Below are 12,141 nucleotides of genomic sequence, written 5' to 3'. Positions count from 1 at the left end.
TAGTGGTGTCAGAGGTTCTGGAAATCTTTCCAGGTCCCTAAAATATTGTTTCAGATTCCTTCTATGTGGTTAATGCAGTAAAAGCATTAGAAGTTGCTGGGTTAATTAAGACATCTAGCAGACTTGTAGAAGTTTTTCAAAAGATTCAGTTTACCTTGGTTAATAGAAGATTCCCTGTTTTTATTACACATATTAGGGCTCACTCAGGCCTACCAGGACCTATGTCCCGTGGAAATGACCTGGCAGATCGAGCCACAAAGTTGATTGCAATTGCCCTTTCGCCAAAATTGGATTTGGCTAAATCCTTTCATAAAAGGTTTCATGTGACAGCTGAGACGCTACGATGTCGATTTAACATCACTAGAAAAGAGGCTAGAGATAGCGTGACTCAATGCCAAAACTGCTGTCAATTCCTACCTGTTTCCCATACCGGAATTAACCCTCGGGGAATTAGGCCATTACAGATCTGGCAAATGGATGTTACCCACATCCCATCCTTTGGCAATTTACAATATTTGCATGTCTCCATTGATACCTGTTCTGGAGTTATGTTCGCCTCTCCATTGACCGGAGAAAAGGTGGCCCATGTTAATCAACATTGTCTCGAGGCTTGGAGTTCCTGGGGAAAGCCAAAAATCCTTAAAACTGACAATGGACCAGCCTACACTTCTCAAAAGTTTGGACAATTTTGTCGCCAAATGGAGGTGACACACCTGACAGATCTTCCTTACAACCCTCAGGGACAGGGCATCATTGAGCGTGCTCATCGTACCCTTAAAACTTATTTGATAAAACAAAAAGGAGAAGTTGAGGAAGCTCTGCCCACGGTGCCACGGGTTATTGTCTCTCTGGCACTTTTTACTCTTAATTTTTTGAATTTGGACAGTCAGGGCAACATGGCGGCTGATCGCCATTGCCTGGAACCAACTAGGCCAAAAGAAATGATAAAATGGAAAGATGTTTTGACTGGTCAATGGAAAGGCCTGGATCCTATTTTAATAAGATCCAGGGGAGCGGTTTGTGTTTTTCCACAGGAAGAAGACAAACCTTTTTTTGGTTTTTGGTTGCCGGAACGCCTGACGCGACACCTCACAGTTGTGGATGATGATTCCTCAGCGGGTTCCCCTATGAATGCTTTTGATCGCTACATGGATTCTCCAAGCTTGGGTTCCTAGTATATATAGTGAATTTAGATGGGCTATCCTATCTGCTTTTCCAAAACCTATGCCCTTGCCTTCTTAAAAGGCGCCGCTTCTGCTAAACAGAATTTTTCCTATACCTTTAACTATACTGAGCGAATTAATGCCTCACTCCAGTTTGTGTGTATCCTCCATTTCTTTTCATCTTATCCAACCACTCCTTTAATACTTGTACCAATGTAACTTGCTTTATGTCCCAGTGCTGGTCTGCTCTTGTCTATAAGCAGGCCCTAATAGCCAGAAAACCACAATGGATCCCTATCCCCGTTCAGACGTCTGGGACCTTGACTTTATTTCAACAGAAGAGAGATTTTGATATAATGGCAGCCATTGTCACAGCTATTATACTCGGAGCAGAAGGTGCTACCGTTGGAGCTATTGCCATATTTCACCAAGTACAAACCACTGAATTTGTCAATATTTGGCAGAAAGAGTTAGCCAGGCAATGGCTACCCACTCTTCCTCCACAGCAGAATTGAAAGGAGGTATTATGATACTCAATCAGAGATTAGATTTGGTTGAGGAAAGACTGGATATCTTATTTCAGTTGACATAAATTGGCTGTGAAAGGAAATTCGGAGCTTTGTGTATTACCAACATTCAATATGAAAACTTTACAAAAGCAGCCAATCTCTCACATAAATTGTCCTTATATCTTTCAGGAAATTGGTCTGAAAATTTTGGTAATCTTCTTGAACAACTTCGCAGAGAAATTATTCTTGTCAACTCCACCCACCTGGATCCCTCCATCGTTAAAGGACTTTCTTCTTGATTATCTTCTGCCTTTTCTTTCTTTAAGGGAAGGGTGGGGATAGGCCTGTTTGGTGCAGCCCTATGTTGTGGATTAGTGTTCATGTTACAGTTGGTCTGCAAGCTCAGAGCCCAACAAAAACGTGACAAGGTCGTTATTGCCCAAACCATTGTAGCCTTAGAACAAGGATCATCCCCTGAAATTTGGCTATCTATGCTAGAAAGTAACTGATGACTGAGACCCTCAGTCGATGCAACCCAAGGGTTCAGCCCATTGCACTGGGTCAATGAGAGGTCTAAGTCTAGCCAGCCCTTGCCTGAATAACTGTGGTACCTGAATATTTAGAGGTGTTTGCGAGTGGGTACTCGACAGGGAATGTTCCACAAGTGTGGATAGATTTCCCGAAAGTATGCCTGATTGCACAAAGGTTTGATGCCAAGAAACCTCCTCCCCTGGTGGCTCCCCAGGGCAGAGGCTCCCTTTCCCCGACAAAAGGCATCGAGATGGGTATGGGAAGTATTACTCGTTGCAGGACGACAAGAGAAGAAACCCATTACAATATCTCATTTTGCACAGGGGATCAGGCCTCTGCTTTCCCTCACTGAGTTGGTGCCACGCTTGATAGGCAAAAGGCTGTTCCATCTTAATAAAATAGAAAGGGGGAGATGTAGGGAGCCACGGCGAGCAGTGACAACATTCACCATTACAAGATGGCGCTGGCATCCGGTGCTCCCACAAGTAGACAACTAAACTGCGCAAGTGCAAGAGGCGAAAGCGCGCCAAGCCACTGCCCATCCCAGGGTGTAATATGGGGTGATGAGTGAACAGCCAATCAGAAGTGAACACGCCACTCTAGGGTACATATAGCAGTGCCTTTTCCGGGCTTGGTGTCTTCCGATTCAGCTGATACAAGAATAAAGCCTCACTGTAGTAACTAACCGAACAAATCCTGATCTGTGGTAGCAAATGGGAAGGGATCATGTTAATTATTGATATTTAAAGAATGAACTTATTCACTAGCCATCTTTGTCTGACATACATAGCTCTCACTCCTCATCAAAGAAGCTTCTCTTTGTAGCAGACAGAGATCACAGAGAAAACCACAACTGGTCAAAATTATATAGAACAACTTATTGTGGAATGCTTATCCCCAGTGGATAACACAATTCCTTCATATATAGCTCAGGGAACCTTAAGGAGGAACGAGCAGAAAGATAAGACTAGGAAGTCTGATGTGAGACTGATTTTTGTTTCTCCTAAAAATGACAGGGAAGGTACACCACTTACTATAATAATATGGCTGCCTAAACAGTGAGGCCACTAATAGACAATCTAATGTGGAAAGAGGGAATCTTTTCTTTTTAAATTTACTCACTTTATTACTGATCACTGCCCCTTCTCCTGGTCACCCCTCCCACAACCCCTCTCTCATTCCCCCCATCCCCTTCTTCTGTGACAGGGTTGAGGCCCCAGAAGGGAGAAATTTTAAGGAACACCATCCCTAGACAAATAACTATAGGCAACTAATGGTTAGTGAGAAAGGGCGAATTAGTCTTTCCCATGGATGAGCCCTTTAATTGGTCAGCCATAATGTCATACACATACAAACAACACTAAATATACTCAGCAAATTATATTTATATATCTATTTGTATGTGTAACAATAATAAAACGAAGAGGCTCAGAATTTGAGAGGGTACATGGTAGAGTTAGAGTAATGAAAGGGAAAAGGGAAAATGATGTAGTTAATTACAAAAGAAAAGAATGAGAGAACTAGAGAAAAATGGCTTAGAAGTTAATGGCATTGTGGCGATTTGAATAAGAATGGTCCCCATAGACCTCATAAAATTGCAAAGTTTGTGTAAGGCAAAGGACACTGTCAATAGGACAAAATGGCAACCAACAGAAAAGATCTTTACTAATCCCACATCTGATAGGCTAATATCCAATAAATACAAAGAACTCAAGAAATTAGACTCCAGACAACCAAATAACCCCATTAAAAATGGAGTACAGAGCTAAACAAAGAATTCTCAACTGAGGAAACTTGAATGGCCAAGAAGCACCTAAAGAAATGTTCAGAATCCTTAGTCATCAGGGAAATGCAAATCAAAACAACCCTGAGATTCCACCTCACACCAGTCAGAATGGCTAAGATCAAAAACTCAGGTGATAGTAGATGCTGGTGAGGATGCAGAGAAAGAGGAACAATCCTCCATTGTTGGTGGGATTGCAAGCTGGTGCTACCACTCTGGAAATCAGTCTGGTGGTTTCTCAGAAAATTGGACATAGCACTACCTGAGGATCCAGCTATACCACTCCTGGACATATACCCAGAAGATGCTTCAACATATAACAAGGACATATGCTCCACTACGTTCATAGCAGCCTTATTTATAACAGCCAGAAGCTGGAAAGAACCCAGATGTCCTTCAACAGAGGAATGGATACAAAAAAATGTGGTACATTGACACAATGGAGTATTACTCAGCTATTAAAAACAATGAATTTGAGAAGTTCTTAGGTAAATGGATGGAACTAGAAAATATCATCCTGAGTGAGGTAACCCAATCACAAAAGAACACACATGATATTCATTCACTGATAATTGGATATTAGCCCAGAAGCTTGAAATACCCAAGATGCAACCCACAGACCACATGAAGCTCATGAAGAAGGAAGAGCAAGTGTGGGTGCTTCCATCCTACTTAGAAGGAGTAACAAAATACTCAAGGGAGCAAATATGAAGACAAAGTAAGGGACAGAAGCTGAAAGAGGGGCCGTCTGGAGACCGTTCCACCTTGGTATCCATCCCATGTACAGTCACCAAAGGTAGACGCTGGTGTGGATGTCAGGAAGTGCATGTTGACAAGAGTCTGATATAGCTGTCTCCTTAGAGGTCTGCCAGAGTCTGACATATTCAGAGGCAGAGGCTCACAGCTAACCATTGATTTGATCAAGGGGTTCCCAATGGAGGAGTTAGAGTGAAGACTGAAGGAGCTGAAAGGATTTGCAGCCCCGTGAGGAGAGCAATAATACCAACCAACCAGAGCTCCCAGGGTCTAAACCACCAGCCTGGGAGCACACAGGGAGGGACCCATAGCTCCAGATGTATGTAAGGAAGGATGGCCCTGTAAGGGCATAGGTGGAATAGGAAATCCTTGGTCCCATGAAGGCTGGATGCCCAGTGTAGAGGAATTCAAGGGTGGAGAGCTGGGAGTGGGTTTTGTGAGTGTGGGCACATTCTCATAAAATGCAGGAGGAAGGGGGATAATATAGGGAGGTCCTGGTTGTGGGGGAATGGGGTAAGGGGATAACATCTGAAATGTAAATAAAATATCCAATAAAAAAGTAATAAATAAATAAATAACGTAAATAAATAAATAAATCTTTAAAAAAAATGGTCCCCTTAGGTTCATATATCTGAATGTGTAGTCACCAGGCAGTGGCACTATTTGAAAGATTAGAAGTGACCTTGTTGGAGGAAGTGTTATCATTGAGATCCAGGTGTGCAAGCTCTCTCTCTCCCCACATCTCCCTGCACGACACCATGCTCCCCACCATGATGATTTAGAGAATGCAGTTCATGAATGAAGCTGGGTGAGAATTCTGATTGGGTGTGAGAAAACTTCAAGAAAACAGTATGACTCCGGTGGTCACCTCAATCCTCCAAAGTACAGGATTGTTCTTGGAAGGTGCTTTCCTGCCACTCCCAGGTGGAGTAAATAGGAGTGGATTTACTTTCAATTACCTATTATCTTACTATAATTCAGATGATGTCTCCAAGCATAAAGTTGTCCATGAAACTGTATAGAGCTTGAGCTCATGATTCACTTTGCTTATATGACTTTGTTTAACCCTCAGAATCTGTCTGATGCTCCAAATAAAGTTGGCTTTTGCATGAGACTGTAGTTGGCCTCATTTTTAGGATCCATTCTTCCAGGTTCATACCACCAAGTTGAGCAGTACCAGATGACAATGAACTAAGCTTCTGACACTATAAGCCAGCCCTAATTAATACTTTCTTTTGTAAAAGTTGCCTTGGTCATTGTCTTAGTTATGGTTTTACTGCTATGAGCAGACACCACGACCAAGGCAACTCTTATAAGGACATTTAATTGGAGCTAGCTTATAGGTTCAAAGGTTCAGTCCATTATCATCAAGGAGGGAGCATGGAAGCATCCAGGTAGACATGTGGCTGGGGAGCTGAGAGCTCTGCCTCTGGTTCCTAAGGCAGCTATCAGAAGACTGGCTTCCAGGCAGCTAGATGAAGGTATTAAAGCCCACACCCACAGTGGCACATCTACTCCAACAAGACCACACCTAACAGTGCTATTCCCTGGGCTGAGCATATACAAACCATCACAGTCATGGTGTTTCTTTACAGTAGAACATTGAGTACGACAGGCATGCATGCACTTTTTTTTTTTTTTTTTTTTTTTTTTGCAAAGGAGCCAAGTTCAGTTCCCAGCATTCACATATATTGCTCAGAATGACTCAAAACCACCTATATCTCCACTTCTGGACTCCACAGGTCCCTGCTCTCATGTGCACATACATACACCCAGATACACATAATGAAAACTGTAAAATCATTTCTCTGAAAAAGTAAATCAATGAAGTGTCAGAAAGATAATGCATTTAAGAAGGACCTTCAGACCTACTTCTAAGGTGGTTCACTCACATGGTTTTTCACAGGAGAAAACCAACTTAGTCTCCTAATTTATTCTGGATCCTTTTCCCACTCTTTGGCATTAGGACTCAAACACAGGACCTTACACGTGTTAGGCCAACACTACCACTGTGCTGACATCTCAGAAACATGCCCCAGCCCCCGTTTAGTTTATTTTGAGAAAGAGTCTCACTGTTTTGTGGAGGCTGGCTTTGAACTCATTAAAAAGCCCAGGGTAGTTTCAGAATTTGTGACTCTCTTGGCTCAATCTCGAAGTATTTTGTATTTCAGGCAGGTGTCATCGCATCTGTCTTATCTGGATGCTTTTGAGTTAGCTATATAGTACAGGAAATGAGTCAATTTTAAAAACACAGTTTCTCTAATCTATGAAACCAGAATAGCTTGAGAGTCGATGACACAGACTCCCAGGAAAATTCTTTATTTAAACTGGATACCCAGAATCTCTGTTAGCTGAAGAAAATATATTTATTAATACTTTTCATTTATACCACATGATTGAACTATATATAACATAGTATTAGATTTTGTTAGTTCATTGTTCTACTTGTAGTGAAGACACTGAGAAAGTATTTGTCAAGCTATCATTAGGCATTTTACATTTTTCATTAGATGTGGGATACAAGTAAGAAAATGGTGAGTTAGCAGATCACTTGTTTAAGTATAGTGATTTTCACCATTACATAATTGCTGCATGTTTTCTACATGGTTACATGTTTCCTGTCTGGTTTTGTGACTTACATTGCCTTCCATCCGTGTTTCCCAAACTGTGATACATAATGCCTTACAATGGCAACAAGAACAACAATGAGACATCGGGATTGTTAAGACATTAAAAGAATAATAAAAAAATGTCTATTTTTTGTGCATGAGTCTTTGATTGTATGTATGTATGATTGTATATATGTATGTATGTTTGTATACTATGTGTATGGCTTGGTACCTGCAGAGGCCAGAAGAGGTCAACAGATCTTGAAAGTGGTTGGAGCTGGCACATGGGTACTGGGAATGGAACTGTGCTCCCCTGCAAGAGCAGCAAGTGTTTTTAATCTTTTCATCCTGGTTAAAAGACTAAGCTAGAGACACACATGAATGCTAGGTGGCTGGTTTTAATAGGGCTTCCCTGACTTTAGAACTAAGATAGATTAGCTAAGTAATGAGACATTTCCCACTTTAGATATTATCTGCAGTGGAGTCTATGGGGTTCATTGCTCAGGACTTATTTTCTAAGAAAATGATTTGTAGTCTCTTGAAGGGTCACTTAAGTAAACTTGTATATTAGTAGATTGTGACTCAGCACCTGTTCATGTGTCTGAGTGAGGGAATTCCTGGTAGGTAAATAAGACTTTCTCATAATTGACTAGTCTAGGAATGTGCCATCATGCCTGAAAATTTCTTTTGTTCCTTTTTCTCCTTTTTTTTTTTTTTTTTTTTTTTTTTTGGTACTGGGGACCGAACCCAGGGACTCTGGCATGCTAGGCTTACACTCTGCCACTTAGCTCTATCCCTCAATCCTTTTTTAAAAAAACTTTTCATTTTGAGATTGGAGCTCAGTAAACTGCAGTCTGGACTTGAACTTACTAATCAGGAAGGTCTTGAATTTGTGATCTCCCAGTCTCAGCCTCCTGGGTTGCTTGGATAACAGGCATGGGCCTCCCTTGAAATTCTCTTCAACTTAATTTTTCTCACTAAGCTTCATCTTTTAAAAAAAAAGTCAAATAAAAACAGGAACAGTATTTCTTAAGGCCTAAATCTCACTTCAGCCCAGGCTGGCTTCTAAGTGGTAGCAATTCTCCTGCCGCAGTCTACCTACTTCTGGGAAAATAAGCGCGGTACCCATATTTTGGAAAGCTGCTCATATGATGCCAAGGGCAAGAACTACAGACTGGGAGTAAAGGTTCAAGCATCAAAAATAAGAGTTCTACTAAAGCGGAGGAGCACTGCGCCTTGTGGAGTAGTTCATTTACTTAACAATGGAGGGAAGATTCCTACTCATAAAACAGTCTCCGACCCCACCTAGCTGGTTGAGTGGGAAGTTTCATTGTCTCGGTTTCCAGCTGCCCGCCAATCAAACAGCAGGATATGACATTCTCTACGCGGTACTCCCTCCCTACCACCCTTCCCGCCCCCCTCCCCCCCCCCCCGCAGCGCAGCCCCGCCCCGGGCAGCGCAGCCCCGCCCCAGGCATCGTAGCCCCGCCCTCAGGCAGCGCAGCCCCGCCCTTCCTGCAGGGAGGCCCTCCCTGTCCCCGGGTGCTCTTGTGGCGTCACTAAGAAGGTGGGGAACAAGATTCAGTCCTGCGCGATTGCTGGCATTTGGAGGTGGGCTCCTGCTCAAGCCCTCCTGCCACCCGTTTGTCTCTACTCGGGAGGACCTTGGTTGTCCACCCGTGGGTAGGCAGTGGAGTGCCATGAAGCGGGCAGCGATGCGGTAGGTGGAAGGGCGTGGAAGGGCGCTGTCCCAGGGTGCCCACGCCTTCCTTTGCTGCGCGGAGCAAGTGGGGCGGAAGAAGCCGCGGGCGGGATGGAGGCGGTGGATGTTTGGTTTGGGAGGAAAAGGCACCGGTTGCCAGACCGAGGCCCACCGGCCTACCCTGGAAAAATGCCACTCTACTTTAGCGACATCTGACACTTTCACAAGGGAAGATGTTGGGTGTTTCCTTGAAATTCCTATCCTTTTGCTCACCAAGGGTGTGGCTAGAATCTTGGTGTAGCCCCTTTTTCCAAAAGCCAGTACTTTCAGTTCTGCCTTGCCTTGCCAGCGCTTTTCTCTTTAAAAAACATTTTTGGGGTTACATGCTTGACACACTTGGAATCTGACTTAAGAATGTTATCACATGTGTAAAGACTGTGAAGTGCCGTTTGGCTCTCTTAAGCTGATTCATCTGTTTATTTTAATTTTTTTAGTTTTTTTTTTTAATTATTTTATGTATGAGTGTTTCTCTTGCGTGTGTGTCTGTGTCCCACATGCATGCCTGGTGTTCGAGGGGCTGGTGAGCCTCCATGTGGGTGCTGGGAATCAGGCCGTTTTGCAACAAGTGCTCTTAACCACTGAGCCAACTCTTCAACCCCTTGTTTGTTAATTTACTTATTTATTTAATTTTTTTTCGAGGCAGGGTATGTTTGTCCTGGAACTCACTGTGTAGACCCAACTGGTCTCAAACTCAGAGATCTGCCTGTCTCTGCCTCGGAGTGCAGGGACTAAGGGCATGCACTGTCAATACCCTGTTTATTTTTGAGATGGACTTCACTGTGTAATCTTGGCTGGCCCCAAATTGCTGCGTGTTCTCTCTCTCTCTCTCTCTCTCTCTCTCTCTCTCTCTCTCTCTCTCTCTCTCTCTCTCTCTCTCCTTCTCTCCCTCTCTCCCTCTCTCCCCCTCCCTCCCTCCCTCCTTCCCTCCTTCTCTCTTCATATTTATACGTGTGTGTGTGTGTATGTATGTATGTATGTATGTATAATCAACCAAATTGGCCTCAAACTCACATATATCTACCTTCCTATGTCTTTCAAGTGCTGGCCTTAAGAGGTTGGGTCACTACTTTCAGCTCTCATCTGTATATTTATTTATTGCTTTGAGAGAAGCAGCCAAGTAGCAGGCCTTGGACCTGTGGCAGTCTGTCAGGTTTCAACTTTTCTAGTGCTGGGATTTACAGATGTATTTTTCTCATGCCCAGTTTAGAACATGCCTTTGGTAAGCAGGAAGGCCTTGTAATGAAAGTGCAGCCTTGGACCACCTCGGCGATTTTGGTAGATCTGATTTCCAACTGGCACAGTTAAGGAGCATGGTCTTTAGACTGCCAGTCATGTCTGGCTGTCCCACGGTATTCAAGGTTTTTTTTTTTTTTTTTCAGCTTGCCTAGTTACAGGAGAATGACACTTGCTTCAGGTTCAGAAGCCATCCCACTGTTGGTGAGCCTGACCTTGCTGTGGGTCTCATTAATTCTGTCTTTGATCTGCCTTTACTGTTTCTAGGATTCTTGCCATCAGTTGAACGAGGTGTGTTATCTCCATACCCACCAGCGCCTAAGCTTTGTCACACTATTTGAAGACAGGTTGAAAGTCATTAGAAGGGCATAACCGGTTACCTTTCAACATAATTCGAAAGGGTTCAACACTTTTGTTGCCTTGCCTTTGTGTCTTCTTCCACATGACCTTTTAAAAAGTGTTGCAAAATTTTATATGTGTGAGTGTTTCCCTTGTATATATGTATGTGTTCCATCAGCATGACTGGTGCCAGTGGGGGCCAGAGGGGGCATCACATCCTCTAGAACTGAAGTAGCAGAAGTTTATGAGCCACCATGTGAGTGTTAGGAATCAAAGTCAGGCCCTCTACAAGAGCAAGAAGTACTTACTCTTAACTGGGCTGGAGAGTTGGCTTAGCGGCTAAGGGTAGTGGCTGCTCTTCCAGAGGACCCAGGTTCAAGGACTCCAGTTGGAGGAGATGTGAACCCCTCTTTGGACCTTTAAGAGCACAGACATGAATGCAGACAGAATACTGAGACACATAATAATAAAATCTCCAAAAAGATTTTTCTTTTTTCTTTTTTAAGTTTTAATCATTGAGCTATCTTTCCAGCCCCAGCACAACCTTCCCCAAGCTCCTCTCCCCCCAGTTTGGAAGACCTTCCTTGTTCTCTGTGCTTTTGTGTTCCTTTTCTGTGAGTCCTTTTGAACCTATTGAATAGGAGAAGCAATCCCTATATAAGTATAGAGTGTCTGGGGTGATTGGGATTGGGTTATTGCTTGTGTTTGCTTGTGGAGTTTTTTTCTCAGATGCATGCAAGTCATCCTACTTGATTTAGTCTGCATGTTGAGGTATTTCCTCTGAGTAGTCAGGGTATGACTAACCTTGCTTGTGCTGTTGCAGCCACAGGGCCCCAAGTATCCTAAGCAAGTCCTCTACCAAGCTGATATCCCCAACCTTGCTCTTTCTGATAATGGGTTAACAATTTTTTTTTTTTGCCATTTCTCCATATTTGGTACCCAGGATGGAGCCAAGCTGTTTCTTTTCACAACTTCAGGTGACTCTGGCTCCCTAGGCAGGCCGTGGGGAGGTTGGGATTCTTGGGCCTCTTTCATTAGAAAGGTTCAATCAATCCTGAGTTTGTGGCCTGAGAATCCTAAAGGACCCATGGAAGTTTCCACTAAAATCCTAGGGATTATGTTGAGCTTCTCTGTGAGCTTATTGGGGATAAGGAAGCCAGTAAAGTAATTTTGAGGTACTGAGGGACTGGGTGTCGATTAAGCCATTTCTACTTCAGTGCTTTATCACCTACCAGTGCTCTGAGCACAGTGCTGTCAGGAGGTTTTGTCATTATGCAACATCAAAGAGTAGACTTACACAAACTCAGACATAGCTTAGACCAATTAACAGCTCCCAGGCTGGAAACCTATAGCAGAGTACTATGTTGAATAGTGTGTGCTATTGTAACACATTGGTAAGTTATTTCTGTGTCTAAAACACAAAAAGATAGAGTAGTAATATGCTATAAAACAAGGAA

At 43.2% G+C, this 12,141-nt stretch overlaps 1 protein-coding gene across 6 annotated transcripts in view; it reads left to right on the top strand.

Annotated features, from left to right (window-relative positions):
- The first annotated feature begins 8,856 nt into the window (after positions 1–8,856).
- The window catches only part of Acot9 (acyl-CoA thioesterase 9), a 36,465-nt gene continuing 33,180 nt past the window's right edge, over positions 8,857–12,141 (top strand). For 2 of the 6 annotated variants that reach the window (XM_034485590.2, XM_076918903.1), the window contains exons 1-2: positions 8,872–9,070; positions 10,492–10,549. Coding sequence is in view for 1 of the 6 variants with exons in the window: in XM_034485588.3 (XP_034341479.1) it covers positions 9,051–9,070 (20 nt within the window). In the remaining 5 variants the exon portion in view is untranslated. Of the gene's footprint in view, positions 9,071–10,491; positions 10,550–10,616; positions 10,637–12,141 lie in introns of those variants that run through there. The other 4 variants (XM_034485588.3, XM_076918905.1, XM_076918904.1 and 1 more) reach the window with 4 other exon arrangements.

The sequence above is a fragment of the Arvicanthis niloticus genome, chromosome X, assembly GCF_011762505.2.
Source record: "Arvicanthis niloticus isolate mArvNil1 chromosome X, mArvNil1.pat.X, whole genome shotgun sequence".
Lineage (NCBI taxonomy): Eukaryota > Metazoa > Chordata > Mammalia > Rodentia > Muridae > Arvicanthis > Arvicanthis niloticus.
This window is presented reverse-complemented; position numbering and strand designations above follow the sequence as displayed.